General features: G+C 43.0%; 1 protein-coding gene across 2 annotated transcripts in view; it reads left to right on the plus strand.

The window, feature by feature from the left end:
- RIF1 (replication timing regulatory factor 1) overlaps window positions 1-14,157 on the plus strand; it is a 67,671-nt gene that overhangs the window by 21,077 nt on the left and 32,437 nt on the right. For both annotated transcript variants that reach the window (XM_075933398.1, XM_075933399.1), the window contains exons 16-18: window positions 3,486-3,559; window positions 3,723-3,903; window positions 7,402-7,509. In XM_075933398.1, coding sequence (XP_075789513.1) covers window positions 3,486-3,559; window positions 3,723-3,903; window positions 7,402-7,509 — 363 coding nt within the window. The remainder of the gene's footprint in view (window positions 1-3,485; window positions 3,560-3,722; window positions 3,904-7,401; window positions 7,510-14,157) is intronic.

The following is a 14,157-nucleotide window of genomic DNA, read 5'->3' on the forward strand; positions in this document are numbered from 1 at the left end:
GGATTGCTCACCAGGGAAGGTTCCCTGCCACCAGCCCCCTCAGCCTGCTACCCCTCCCTGCCACCAGCTTCTTTGGCCCCACTGCCGGCTGGGCAACACAGCTGCCCCAGCTCCTGTGCCACAACTGCTGTTCCAGCTACACTGCCAGCATGGCAGCAAGCAGCCCTGGCACCACTGCCATGGCATGACCCTGCTGCCAGGCCAGCAAGGACGAGTTGCCCCTGCCCTGCTACCATGGCCCTGCTACTGCTTCTGGGTTGCTGAGGCTCTAGTCCCACTACCATCATCTTCGTCTTTCGTGGGGCTCTCAGCTACTGGCCCTCCTGCCCCGAGGTGCTCTCATTCAGCAACTTTCATGGTCCTTCTGGACCACAGATGTTGCTGGATGAAAGAGTCCCAGATTAGGGAGGTGTAACCTGTATTGCTAAGTACACTATTTATTGCAAGGATCATATACAGTACCCAAGAAGACTACATAGTCTGTTTAATATAAACTTTTGATACATTTTGTAGGTGGAGCAGTAGGTTGATTAATAGTCTAGCCAATTTATTGACTACATGTGTGGTTTGTCATGAAAAATGTTCGAGACAAAATAACCAAACTTAGCTAATATATTCTTAAGTCAATAACAGTGCACATCAGGAATGGAAAGAGTTAATGTGATACCAGTCCTGGAAAGCAGTTGCTCACAGTGCTGTTCAGTCACCTTATATACAGGCTTGCTCCCAGAAGAGGCACTAAACCATGAGGCTATAGGACAGTTGCTTGCTAATTAGAAACCACTTCATAGTCAGCTAAGTTCCAGCCCAATTTTGTTAGTTTGTTCTGAAACTTTCTTATTTTTGTTTTGGTTATTAGTAGGGTCCTACCAAATTCATGGTCCATTTGGGTCAATTTCATAGTCATAGGATTTTAAAAATGGTAAATTTCATGATTTCAGATATTTAAATTTTTACATTTAAAGATATTTAAATGTCATGGTATTATAATTGTAGGGGTTCCTGACCCAAAAAGAAGTTGAGAGGGTCGCAAGGCTATTGTGGTGGTGGGGGAGGAGGGGTTGTAGTACTTCTACACTTATTTCTGTGATGCTGTTGGCAGCACTGCCTTCAGGCCTGAGCAGCTGGATAACAGTGGCTGCTGGCTGGGAGTCTAGCTCTGAAGGCAGAGCTACTACGAGCGGAAGCACAAGGTAAGGATAGCATGATATGGTATTGCTACTCCTATTTCTACACTGCTGCCTACAGAGCTGGGACCTTAGGGTACCTCTACATTGCAGTGTTATTTTGGAATAACAGATCTTATTCCGAAATAACAAGAGCGCATCAAATGCTTGTAGTGTAATTTTGAAATAATGTCGAGCTGGAGGACTTCTTACTCAGACTCCTGTAACTCTCATTTTACGAGGAGTAAGGGAAGTTGAAGGAAGAATGTTTTTCCTTGACTTCTTGCTGTGTAGACAGCGCCTAAAGCCAAGTTATTTCGACTTTAGCTACGAAATCGACGTAGCTGAAATTGTGTAGCTTGATTCGACCTTGGCCTTGCTGTGTAAATGTACCCTCATTGAGTAGCTGCCACTCTCTGGGTGTCCAGTGCTGAAAGCAGCAGTACAGAAGCAAGGGCAATATAGGTATGGCATTGCCACCTTTACTTCTGCACTGGTGCTGGTGAGATGCTGCCTTCAGACCTGAGAACCCAGTCAACATTACAACCACCACTCTTCAGTTGTCCTGCTGTGAAGACTGGAGAACTAAGGGTAGCAATATTGTGACATTCCTAAAATAACCTTGTGATCCCCTGCAACTTTCTTTGGGAAAGGACCCCCAATTTGAGAAATATTGGTCTCTCCTTTGAGATCTGTGTAGTTTAGAGTAAAAGCACACACAATCAGATTTCACTGGAGAACACCAGATTTCTCAGTCTGTAGAGTGCTTCACGTGGCTGTGAATTTGGTAAGGCCCTAGATGTTAGCATTCCCAATACTAGTCTTCAAAGATACTTCACCTGCCTGTACCAGGGCAGGACATTAATGCATGTTGCCTTTGACAATTTATTAGCCACTTAAGCCAAATGATGAAGTTATTGTGGCATATACCAGTGAACAAGGTTGATTAGCTTTTTGAGCAAAACAGTGCATTCTGCTGGCATAACTGCCCAACATTCATACACGCAATATTCACACTGTGCACTTCCTACCCAATGTGGCATAAGTAATACATTTTTAATGTATGTTGGCTAACAAGTAGTACTTGCTAAATCTTGGCTGAGGCCAAATTCTGTTGTTGGTGCACTACTAAAGACCATGTTGTTAATGTCCTGCCCTCCTAGGAGTTTTTTCTGATGCTGCTTATCATTCAGTATTATATAATGCATTTCAGATAAAAATAACATTTTTACCTTCAAAATTGCCTTATGAGCCATGGATGAATCATCACTGATATGGTGATGGACTGTATGGAGCAATCAGGCATTTCTGCCCAACGTTCTGTAGCTTGACACAAAGTATGGGACATCCCCTTTCTTGCCAGTCTTTGAGATCCCCAAGTAACTTTGTGATGACCTGCAAGGAATACTGATCAGTAAAAGGGTCCCAAACACCTTCAAAATAAGTCATCTATCGGTCAACACATTTCTCCTCCCTCATTGCTATCCTTCATCCAGCATCTTGGTTATAGCTTTTCATTTGTCGTCCAGTCCCCACAAAGACTGCCTGGAATTGAGGATCTTTCTTCCAGGGCCAGAAGGTGAAGAATGTAGTTGGGTAGCCACTTGGAAGATTTGCCCTCTTCCATAGTGCTGCTTTGAATAAGTGTCTTCAGTGCATCAGTAGTACTATTAGTAGAACATTAAACTCATGGTTTCAATGCTATGGTTAATTTAAATTTGTAGAAAACATGGTGATGTGCCTCACGTGTGGTATGAGTTACAGTGGACTAAAGTAATTATGGTTCACTTTCTGTTAGATGCCTCAGTAACAGCATCTACTGACAAACTTCTTTAACATTGTGGATGCTTTCGAGAGCATACGTTTCTCAAAAGGAATAAAAGAAAAGTACATTTAGGTGGAGGAGAGTATATTTGTCCCCATGTCTGTGTAATTTTTGTACCAAGTTAATTTTTTGAAAAGATTTAATCTGTTTTGGGGGTTTAAGTTGCTATAGTATTTTTAATAATTTCGCAAATGCAAAATCTGCCATGAGTCTAGCAGTTTATGGCGGCATTTTGCAATTGGTAAGGGTATTTGAATAATTTTATTCAGATTTCTCATCTTTCCATCCACAAACTTCAAGTTCAGGATTTAAGTTGATTCTGAATAAATTCCTGGCCCATGGAATTAAATTTATATACTATAGCTCCTATATATTGCATTCCCTTGATCTTGAACTAAAAATACAGAACTCTATACACCATTCTGACTGTGAAATAAACACTTGATTAATGAAAATACAGTTCAAAAGGCTGATTTTTTTTTTTTTCTTTCAAGGGTACACCAGCTTTATTCTTAATTCAACTACCTTTCCGTAATAATCTGTTGGAATGGTGTGTAACTGAGGAGAGGTAGGTAATCTTATTCTGGAAGTATTTGAGAATGTTTGTTTTCATTACCAAACTTGCCCTGTTTTGCTGTACCTCAGTATGCTGACTTTAGAGGCTTTTCCTGTTAATTTTAAATATTACTTCTCATAATTGCTTATCTAATTTCTTAAACTTTCATTTTTAGGTTCTTCCTAAATTTGGAAGTCCTGGTGGGTTGTGTGTTGTCTGGTCCAACATCTCCTCTGGCTTTCAGTGAGTCTGTGTTCTGCATTATTAATCAGTGTACCAAGCAGGTGGAAAATAAAGAACATCTTTGGAGAATGTGGAGTATTGTAGTTAACCCATTGACTGAATGGATTAACCAGGTATAGTATTATACCAAATATAAACTTTTTTGTGTGTGATTGGCTTATCAGCAATGAGAATATGATAACATAAAGGTAATAAGTACCATATTTTGACATTGGTAAATTCATGGCTCCTGAAAAAATCCAAAGCCATAAAAATAATTACCATTCACCTATTCAAAGATTTTACACCAGTGATGAGCAACCCAGAATGACTCACATGAGTGACTCTCCTTCACCTGAGTAGATGGCAGCAATCTGGGGCTCCACCTGTTGCCTTGTGGCTTCCCTGTCTGACCCCTCCTCCACACTCCTCTTGCACACTAGGGCCCTGCACTTCCTATGTCTCCCCCCTCCCTCCCAGCTCTTTCAAAGTGCATAAATCACCTAATTTACATTCTGTCTCCACTCCTCCCTCCCAGAACTGGAATGCCACAAATCCACTGCAGGGAGCAGATAGGTCAGTGTGACACAAGTGGAGCCACAGCGGGCCATAGATTGCCCAACACTGTTTTACATTCTTAGTTAAAAAAGTGCAAGTATTCATCTTTTTACGAGAGAGAGTAAATTATTATAATTTGTAGTTAATCAACAATGGAAGGCTATCTAAAACTAGATTTTAAAATATATATTCTGAAAAATATCAGTATGTCTAAATCTTTGGTAGGGTGGGAGATCACACAGTGTGGGAACAGGAACCATTATCCTGGTCACTTTGGGATGGCTGCTGCAGACCAGAGTGGCTCTTATGAGCCGCCAGAGGACCACTGCTGGGAGCCATTAAAGCAGCAGCTGGTGTGGCTGTCACAGGGGGCCACCTGAGCAGCTGAACGTGGAGCCTGCTCCTTAAGCAGCCGTGGGATCAGCTGTATTGGCACCTGCACAAGTCAGAGGTCACGCACAGTCTCAATCTGTGACTTCTGCAACCTCCATGTTAGACACAGAGCTCTATTCTTAAATGCCTTTATTAGCTTCAGTGCAGTAGTACAGTTATGAGGAAGAACGTAACTTGCCCTGGAGAATTTTTGTGGCTGTTGATGATTTGAGAGGGAGAGTCCAGATTAATGTTTTGTTATGTAAACTGACCTTTTGTGAAATTCTTTTATGTAGGGTCACTGAAATACAATGTTATTTAGTCACTCTTTAAGGTATAGTTGCACATGAAGTAGATGGAACAAGACATTTTTTATATTTAATTTGTGTTGCGGCATTTTCTACTCTAATTTGATTGGTCCCTTTAAGACTCTGTAATCAAAAATCATTGCTGGTATTTTGGGAGACTACATTCTACATAATAGTAACTTTGAAAAGCATATGGGGTGGGTCCCTGTCAAGCCCATTACAAATGATTGCCCAATTCAAGGTTGTTGCTAAGACAGCTGGTGTATTTTTGTAGGTATAAGCAGGAGAATGACAATGAGAACTGGAGACATGCTATTTTTCCTCAAGTTGGCATTAGTGAGATTAGCACTGGATACTGCATTTCAGTAAAAATTTGCACATTTCAATAAGGGTGTTGACAAAGTGGGAAGGATTTTGAGAAGAGCTACAAGAATGATTTGAGGTCCTGATAGCAAGATACTCAGTCTACTTACTTTTAGTCAAAAGATGATAAAAAGGTGATTTGACCAGTTTATATATGTGCCTACATAAAGCACTTCTTAATAGTGCTCTTTTTCCAGACATGAATATAACAAAATTCAATAGTGAGCATCTGAAGTTAAATATATTTATACTAGACAGAAGATGTAATTTCTTAACAGTGAGGGTAATTAACTATTGAACCAGCTTATTCCTGGATGAGATGGCTATTAGCCAGGATGGGCAGGGATTGGTATCTCTAGTCTCTGTTTACCAGAAGCTGGAAATGGGCAAACAAGGGATGGATCATTTGATGATTACTTGTTGAATTCATTTCCTCTGAAGCACTTGGCATTGGTCACTGTTGAGCTATATGAACCATTGGTCATTCTTATGAGATGGAGAATATATCTTATGAAGACTTTAAATGGCAACTGAATGTCTTTCTAAACTATCTACACAAGCATGGGTAAGAGATTCAGGGATCACTGGCTATTACGTAGGAACTACAATTAGATCATCCCCCCCCCCGCCACCAACCTTAAAATTATGAATACTTTGGATTTAAGTGACTTTTTAAATACTTAATAAAATCTCTGGTTTATTGCAGTTGAAATAAATGTATACATTCATTTTTCATAAACTTTGGTTTTTCACGGGTAGCTAAAAGTCCATGTTGTCTCATGGGTATAATTTCTAAAGGCTTCTTTTTTTTTTTTTTTTTTTAAATAAAAAAGGCTGCAAATTTAACAATTGGATCGTAACAAACTACAGATCGCACTTCTGATTCAACCTGGTAATACTGTGAACAAAAATAGCTATCAGCAATAAGGATGTTAATGTGATTATCTGGCTAATCATATAGTTGATACAGTTTGTATTGAGTATACGATTAGTCACGAAGTGCCGCTGTGCAGACCCACAGCGGGGGTAGCTCCCAGGAGCTGATTCCAGCTAGGAATGAGCAGTCATGGCTCGTGCAGGCTCCAGAGCCTCCCGCGTTGCAGCTCTGCATTTTAAATGTAGGAAGAGCTGCTGGGCTCTTGCTACATTTAAAATGCAGAGTCACAGTGATCAGCGCTAACGGGCTGCTTTGCAGCAGTGTCCCCTATTTCCCCCCCTCCCGCCTTCCTCCTGAAAGATGTAGCAGAGTGGGACAGGCGGCACAGCAGAGACGGTGCTGGGGGGGGGGGGGGAAACAGGCTTTTAAGTCGGCTTCCTCAGCACTGGCTCCTGGCTCCCTCCCTCTTTGCTCCCCCCCCCTTTCTCAGAGGCAATGGAAGGGGTGGAGGGGGGAGAGGGAAGGGGCCTCAGAGAAGGCTCTTGTACATTTAAAAAACAGAAGTACCCACTGTGGGAACAATGTGAGCATGGACTGAAACAGTCCCCTCATACCATTTCGCTGCTGTGCCTCTGCCTTCCCTGCCCCCTGTGGAGACGTTGCTGGGGAAAACGGCTTAAAGCCAGTTCCCCCCCAGCACCAATTCCTGCTCCCCCCTCCTTGCTGCCCTCTCTCTGTTAGAGATAGCTAGGGGGCGGAGGGACTAGTCGAAGTTGCTGCTTGACTATCTGATAAGTATTTGCTTATCGGATAGTTGACTAGTCGCTAATATCCCTAGCCAACAATACTTGTATCAGTTTCTATTGCTTCACAGTGATTCCTGGAATCTTATAAAATAGATTGCCTTTACTCTTGCATTTTTCTCTCAACAGTGAGAATTGAGTGTCTGTTGTTGTTGTTTTGTTTTTTAATTGTCTAGCAAACACTGTGGGCTAGTAACTAAAGATTTAATTCATATTAAAAATGGAAATGACTCTTTGTCTTGATTTGTAAAATCTGTATTTAAAAAAGCTTGAATTCCAAATATAAACTGGCTATTCTTTGTGCCTGGCAGGTTGCTTATCTAATAAATTGTTGTTTTGTGGTTTATTTAGACGAGTGAAGTAAATCAGGGAGATGCATTGGAACACAACTTTAATGCTATTTACAGTGCACTGCTTTTACCCATAAGCCACATTTTTCCTATTGAAGAATTTCCACAGGTAAGAAATTTCCACAGGTAAGAAATGAAAACAAATCTTAGACTGTGCAAAAATGCAGTGTTTATAGTAAAAATTAAACATTTGTAAGCTAACCTTCCTTTGGTCTAATATACTGAATCTTATGTGTGTGCAAAGTAAGCTGGCTCAGTGTCCACTCAATCTGGCTATTCTTAAATCCTTATCTTCATAGAAACTTTTAATTTGAGTGTACATTTAGTTTTTCTACTTACCAGAAATGGATGTGTTTACATCATGAATGATGTTTACATTGCCTAGCTGGGGATGGCTTCTTTATTAATTGATGGCTATGCAACTTAATATAGTTGATAAAGACACAATGCAAAAATCTTAGAAATGAACACATGATGTGAAATCAGTTTAAAATGAGCTAATGAGGCATATGATAGAAGTCTATAGAATCATGAATGGTATGGAGAAAATGAATGTTACCTGTTCTATGAAAGGGTAAGCCAGGGATCACACAATGAAATCAATAGGCAGCAGGTTTAAAACAAATATAAAGAAATACTTCACACAATATAATCATCCCGTGAAACTTGTTGCCAGAGGATGACGTGAGGACCAAAACTATAACAGACCTAGCCTACATGATTCTGAACGTCAATCAGCTTAGAAAAGAGCAGAGTAAAGGGGGGATATGATAGACGTCTATAAAATCATGACTGGTGTGGAAAACGTGAATAAGGGAAAGTTATGTACTTGTTCCCATATTACAAGAACTAGGGTTCACCAAATGAAGTTAATAGGCAGGTTTAAAACAAACAAAAGGAAATTATTCTGTCAACCTGTGGAACTCTTTGCTAGAGGATTTCATGAAGACTAGGACTTGAACATGGTTCAGAAAAGAGCTAGATAGATTCATGGAGGTTAGGTCCATCAATGGCTTTTAGCCAGGATGGGTAGGAATCATTTGTGTGGAAATGCATGACACGGCAGGGATCACATGATGATTACTTGTTGTGTTCTGTCCCTCTGGGGCATCTGGCGTTGGCCACTGTCGGAAGACAGGATACTGGACTAGATGAACCATTGGTCTAACTCATATGGGCATTTTTGTTACATTTAAAATAAATTTGTGTGGTGTATGCCTAGAGATAATGTTTTAGCATTCTTCTTTGAGGGTCCCCGTGGGTGCTCCACCTTAGGTGCGTTAGCATCGCTGCTTGCCGGTTGGAGATTTGCATTAGCCATGCCTATGGCCAGCAGCGTGTGCAGAGTGCCAGTATGAGCAGTCTGAGTGTGCTACTCCGCATGCCACATCCATACTGCTGGTATTCAGTGAGGATGAAGAAGTACATGACAACATGATACTCCTCACCCAAGCCTAACCGACAGTGGCAACCGCAGCAATGGCTTCCATCTCCTATCCCACCAGATTGGCCATATTGGGATCCACGGGCGCTATATAGAACACAACAAATGCAACAGATGCAGATACCACAGCCATCCGTACCAGCACGGAAACCAGACATCACAATAGAGAGCTCCCCAGGCAGAGAGAGCTCAGATACGGCAGGTGTAAATGAGGATATTGTGTGTGACAATTACACACCCAGTTCTCCCTCTATGAATGTGGCATCAGTTTCCATCACTGATACAATTATGCCTCCACCATCTACAACAGGATATGACTTCAGGGCATTCCAAGAACTGTTCAAGCGGATTGCCAACTCACTCAAGATAGCCCACTCTTCTATGTCAGAAACACACTACAAACTCGCAAACATACTGCAAAGCTCTCCAAGTATGAAACTAGTGCTTCTAGTGAATGAGGCCCTTGTGGACCCAGCTAAAAACATTTGGCAAACGCCGGCCACAATATCACCAACCGAGAAGAGGTCAGATCGAAAGTACTTTGTTGCTCCAAAAGGAGCAGAATTTCTTTTCTTCCATCCACCTCCAAACTTGTTAGTGATGGATGCAGTTAACCACAGGGGTAAACAACAATCTACTCAAAATGCTCCCTCTGACAGAGACTGGAAGAGGTTGGACACAATGGGCAAAAAGGCATATTCATCAGCAAGCCTACAACTCCAAGTAGCCAATTACACAGCACTACTAGCAAAGTACACACATCTCACTTGATCAGTCAGCAAATTTTATTGATTCCCTCCCAGACAACAAAAGAGATCAATTCAAATCCAGCTTACAGGAAGGAGCACTAATTCTACAAGCCGCACTAGATGCTGCTGATACAGCAGCCAGATCCCTAGCTTCTGCAGTAGTCATGAGACTAGATTCCTGGCTCCCAACTATCAGGATTCCCAAGGGAAGTGTAGTCAGTGGTGAAGGACTTGCCCTTTGACAGCATTAAACTCTTCGCCGAATCCACAAATGCATCCTTACACACCCTCAAGGATTCACGAGCAACATTAAGAATCTTGGGTATCCATGCACCTGTTACAAAGAGAAAACAAGGCAGACCTTTTACACAAAGGTATAGATTCACATCCTTTAATCCAACATCAACTCACTGACAGCAATCAGACTCCATCAAAATAGGCGCAGACAACCTTCTAAGCAGTCCGCAGCTTAACAGCCATTGACATCTTGTCAAACACTTTGAAGACTTGATCGAGGACCAGACAACCCTGATGTTTCCAAGGCCGCAATTCGAGCCCTTCAAACATTTGACAGTAAACTAGCTGCGTATTATCCGGCTTGGCATACCATCACCACCGACAGGTGGGTGCTGGAGATCTTAAGAACTGGTTATTGTATCCTTATTTCATTTATCCCCCCCACCACCCGTTTGCCTGTCCCTATTCAGAGATCCCTCTCACGAGATGCTGCTCCTACAAGAAGCACAACATCTACTTATGCCATAGAAGAGGTACCACAAGAGCACAGGGGCAAGGGATTCTATGCCGCTCATTATTTCCTCCCCACAAAGAAATCAGGAGGATGGAGACCCATATTGGACCTGCAGAGATTCAACTGCTTTGTAAAATACCAATGGTTCAAGATAGTCTCACTCGCCACAATTATCCCTACCTTGGAAAAAGGAGCATGGTTGTCAACACTTGACCTCCAGGAAGGATCAATCCGCCCAGCCCACAGATGATTTTTGAGTTTCAACGTAAGACAAACATTTCCAGTACAGAATACTGCCTTTTGGACTGTCAGCAGCCCCATGAGTATTTTCAAAGGTCTTGGCAGTTGTAACCGCACTCCTATGAAAAATGGACATCATTATTTTCCCTTATTTGCACAATTGCTTAGTAACGAACACCACACAGAGGCATAAAGCGCAGGCAGTCAATACCACCAGAGAGTTGTTCAACAACGTTGGACTCCAGGTAAACAATACCCAAGTGTACTCTGACACCTACTCAAATCTAGAATTCATAGGAACATAGCTAGACTGCACAAGGGCCATAGCCTCCCTACCAGAACACAGGGTTGCAGCAATAAACCAACTGATTACTGGGCTGTCCTGCGCCATTGAAATAACATCCAGACACAGTCTGCAAGTTCTAGACAATATGGCCACGGCAACATTCATAATGCCACACTCCTGTCTCTACATGAGATCCCTGCAAGCATGGCTTTGCATGGTATACAAGCCACGCATTCGCAGCAAAAACAGATTACCATACTAAACAAAATAAAGGCCTCCTTCACGTGGTGGACCATACATGACAATATATGTGCTGGAGTTCCCTTCCAAACAACCCCACCATCAGTAACAATCACTACAGATGCTCCACTGATGGGCTAGGGTGCTCACCTGGGCCACCACACTGTGCAGGCTCAATGGATCACACATGACATGGGGAAGCACATCATCCATCTCAAACTCCAGGGCAGTAAGGCACACATGCACACACTATTCAGAACAGTACAGATACTTACGGACAATATACTATATCAACAGACAGAAAGGGGCCAAGAAGCAGTTCAGTTGTGGGAGTGGTGTATCTCAAGGAAGATGCACTTCATTGCAACTTACCTCCCAGGCAATGAAGGCATACTAGCATACACCCTAAGCAGGCAATTTCCTCAAAAACACGAGTAGGAAATGAGCACTTCAGTGCTAACCTACCTCTTCAAGAAGTGGGGGTTCCCAGCAATAGATCTATTTGCTACACGGGACAGTGCGCATTGCCCACAGTATTATTTCAGAGCAGGCATAGTGCACAACTTGCTAGGAGATGCGTTCTGCATACAGTGGAAAACATATCTGTATTACGCAATCCCCCGTTCCCACTGATACGAGTAATCCTCAAGACCAAACAAGACAGGGTCAGAGTAATCCTCATAGCACCCAACTGGCCCAGACAATCATGGTATCCATACCTCTGGCAGATGAGCGTCTGGCCACCGCACCGCTTACTATCAGTTTGAGTTCTCCTCACCCAATGCAACGGTCGGATTCACCATCCCGACATACAAACTCTGTCTCCGAGCCTGGATTTTGGCTGGTTAGACGACATGGAATGTACTCTACCCAAAGGAATCCAACATGTTCTCAAAAATACCAGGAGACCTACAACAAGAAAAACATACACAGAAATGGAAGCGTTTCACAATGTGATGCTCTATCCATAATAACGAACCACGGCATACACAATTAACACACATACTACAGTACTTGTTGCACCTGCATGAGGCAGGACTCTCTATGAGCTCTATAAGAGTACACCTACACTGTATCTCTGCCCTCCACCCCCCATTACAGTCACAATCTATCTTTACCCATCCAGCTGTAAAAAGGTTCCTGCACAGCCTACAAAACGTGTCTCCACCACTTACGAACCCAGTGTCTGCATGGGACTTAAATCTCGTACTGAGAAGGCTCTTATGCAGACCCTTCAAGCCATTAGGTACATGCTCTTTGTTATACCTTTCAATGAAGGTTGCATTCCTTGTTGCAGTTATTTCTGCAAGGCGCATAGGAGATTTGGGGGCCCTCGTGTCGGACCCACCATACACAACATTCCACAAAGACAAAGTAGTTTTGAGAACACACCTGAAATTTATACCAAAAGTACATATCTCATTCCACTGCAACAAACCAATACACTTACCTGTTTTCTACCCAAAACCTCGTAAAGACCAAAAGAAGGAAGCTCTTCATACCTTCTTATTCACAGGGCACTCTCCTTTTACAAACAGCGCACACAACCTTTCCAAAAAATCTCCACTGTTGTTTATCTCAGTGACAGAAAGGTCACAAGGTTTACCCATATCAAAACAAAGATTATCGAAATGGGTATCAAACTGCATACGCTTAGTGTACGAATTAGCACAAAAGGAGCCACCTTCCAATAAAAGAGCTCACTCCACAAGAACCATAGTGGCCACAACAGCGTTCTTAAGAGGCGTCTCAACGGAACAAATATGCAAGACTGCCACATGAACAATTACGCATACATTCACTCAGTACTATGCCATCCAGACATTCGTAGACTCTGAAACTAAGTTCAGCCAAACAGTGCACTTGATCGCAGATTCATACTCTCCGAAGCTCCCACCTCCTAACATGACCACTGCTTCGTAATCACTTAAGTTGAAGCACCCACGGGACCCTTGCAGAAGAAGGGAAGGTTACTCACCTGTGCAGTAACTGGAGTTCTTTGAGATGGTTGTCCCGGTGTGTGCTCCACCACCCACCATTCCTCCCCTCAACTTCAGACTCACAGGTATCCAGGTCACAGAAGGCAGCCGGCTGCGCATGCAGAGTAGCACACGCAGACCGCTCATGCTGGCACTCCGCACGAGTGCCGGCCAGGGGCATTGCTAATACAAATCTCCGACTGGCGTGCAGCAATGCTGATGCACCTAAGGTGGCGCACCCACAGGGATAACCATCTCGAAGAACTCCAGTTACTGCACAGGTGAGCAACCTTCCCTTTTGTAGCCTTTTGGTGATGGAAGAGCAAAATTTATACCCACAGGGTTTCTTATCTATGCACATTTTCACAAATGTGAAAGTGTTTCCTATTTTTAAAAAAAAGTAGTTGAGGTTTCAGTTACAGGTTGTACTTCCCTTGTTTGGCACCCTCAGGACCAGAACAAGGGAATAAACTGGCCCAGGGGAGTATGCTGGCCTTGCGGCTGGCGTGTCACATGACCACTCCACAGCTGGGGTGTCAGATGTTGGCCCTCTGGTGCTCTCTGGTCTGGAAACATCCATGCTAGACCACAGATGATGATGGACCAGAGTGTCCCAGTTTTTTGAGGCTTAACATCTTTTCAGATAGAGAAAGGAATATAAAAAGAGAAAATCAAGATTAGACTTGGTGAATCTTTTGCCATGTCTCACGAAGAAAATCAAATACAGGAGACTTCCCATAATCCGGCACCTACGTGGTGCCAGATTATCAGATTTGCTAGAGAATCAGGAGGTCCGGTACAACTGCACAGCTTAACAGCTGGCCAGGACACAATCTCCCTCCTTCTCCCCTCCCCTTTCCTCTTCGCGTCTTCTCCGTGCTGTAACCTGATCCTCCTCCCCCTCCTCTTTCCCCTTCACTGAAGCAAAACAGTCTTCTCCATACTGTGTCATGATCCCACTCCCCTTATCCCCCCCAACCTTATGCCTTGTTTGGTTACAGCCAGCACGTGTGCTGAGCGTCAGACTTTTTAATCAGCTGGTCAGGAGCACTCCGCATTTTGATGCCG

This window comes from Pelodiscus sinensis, chromosome 7, assembly GCF_049634645.1.
Source record: "Pelodiscus sinensis isolate JC-2024 chromosome 7, ASM4963464v1, whole genome shotgun sequence".
Lineage (NCBI taxonomy): Eukaryota > Metazoa > Chordata > Testudines > Trionychidae > Pelodiscus > Pelodiscus sinensis.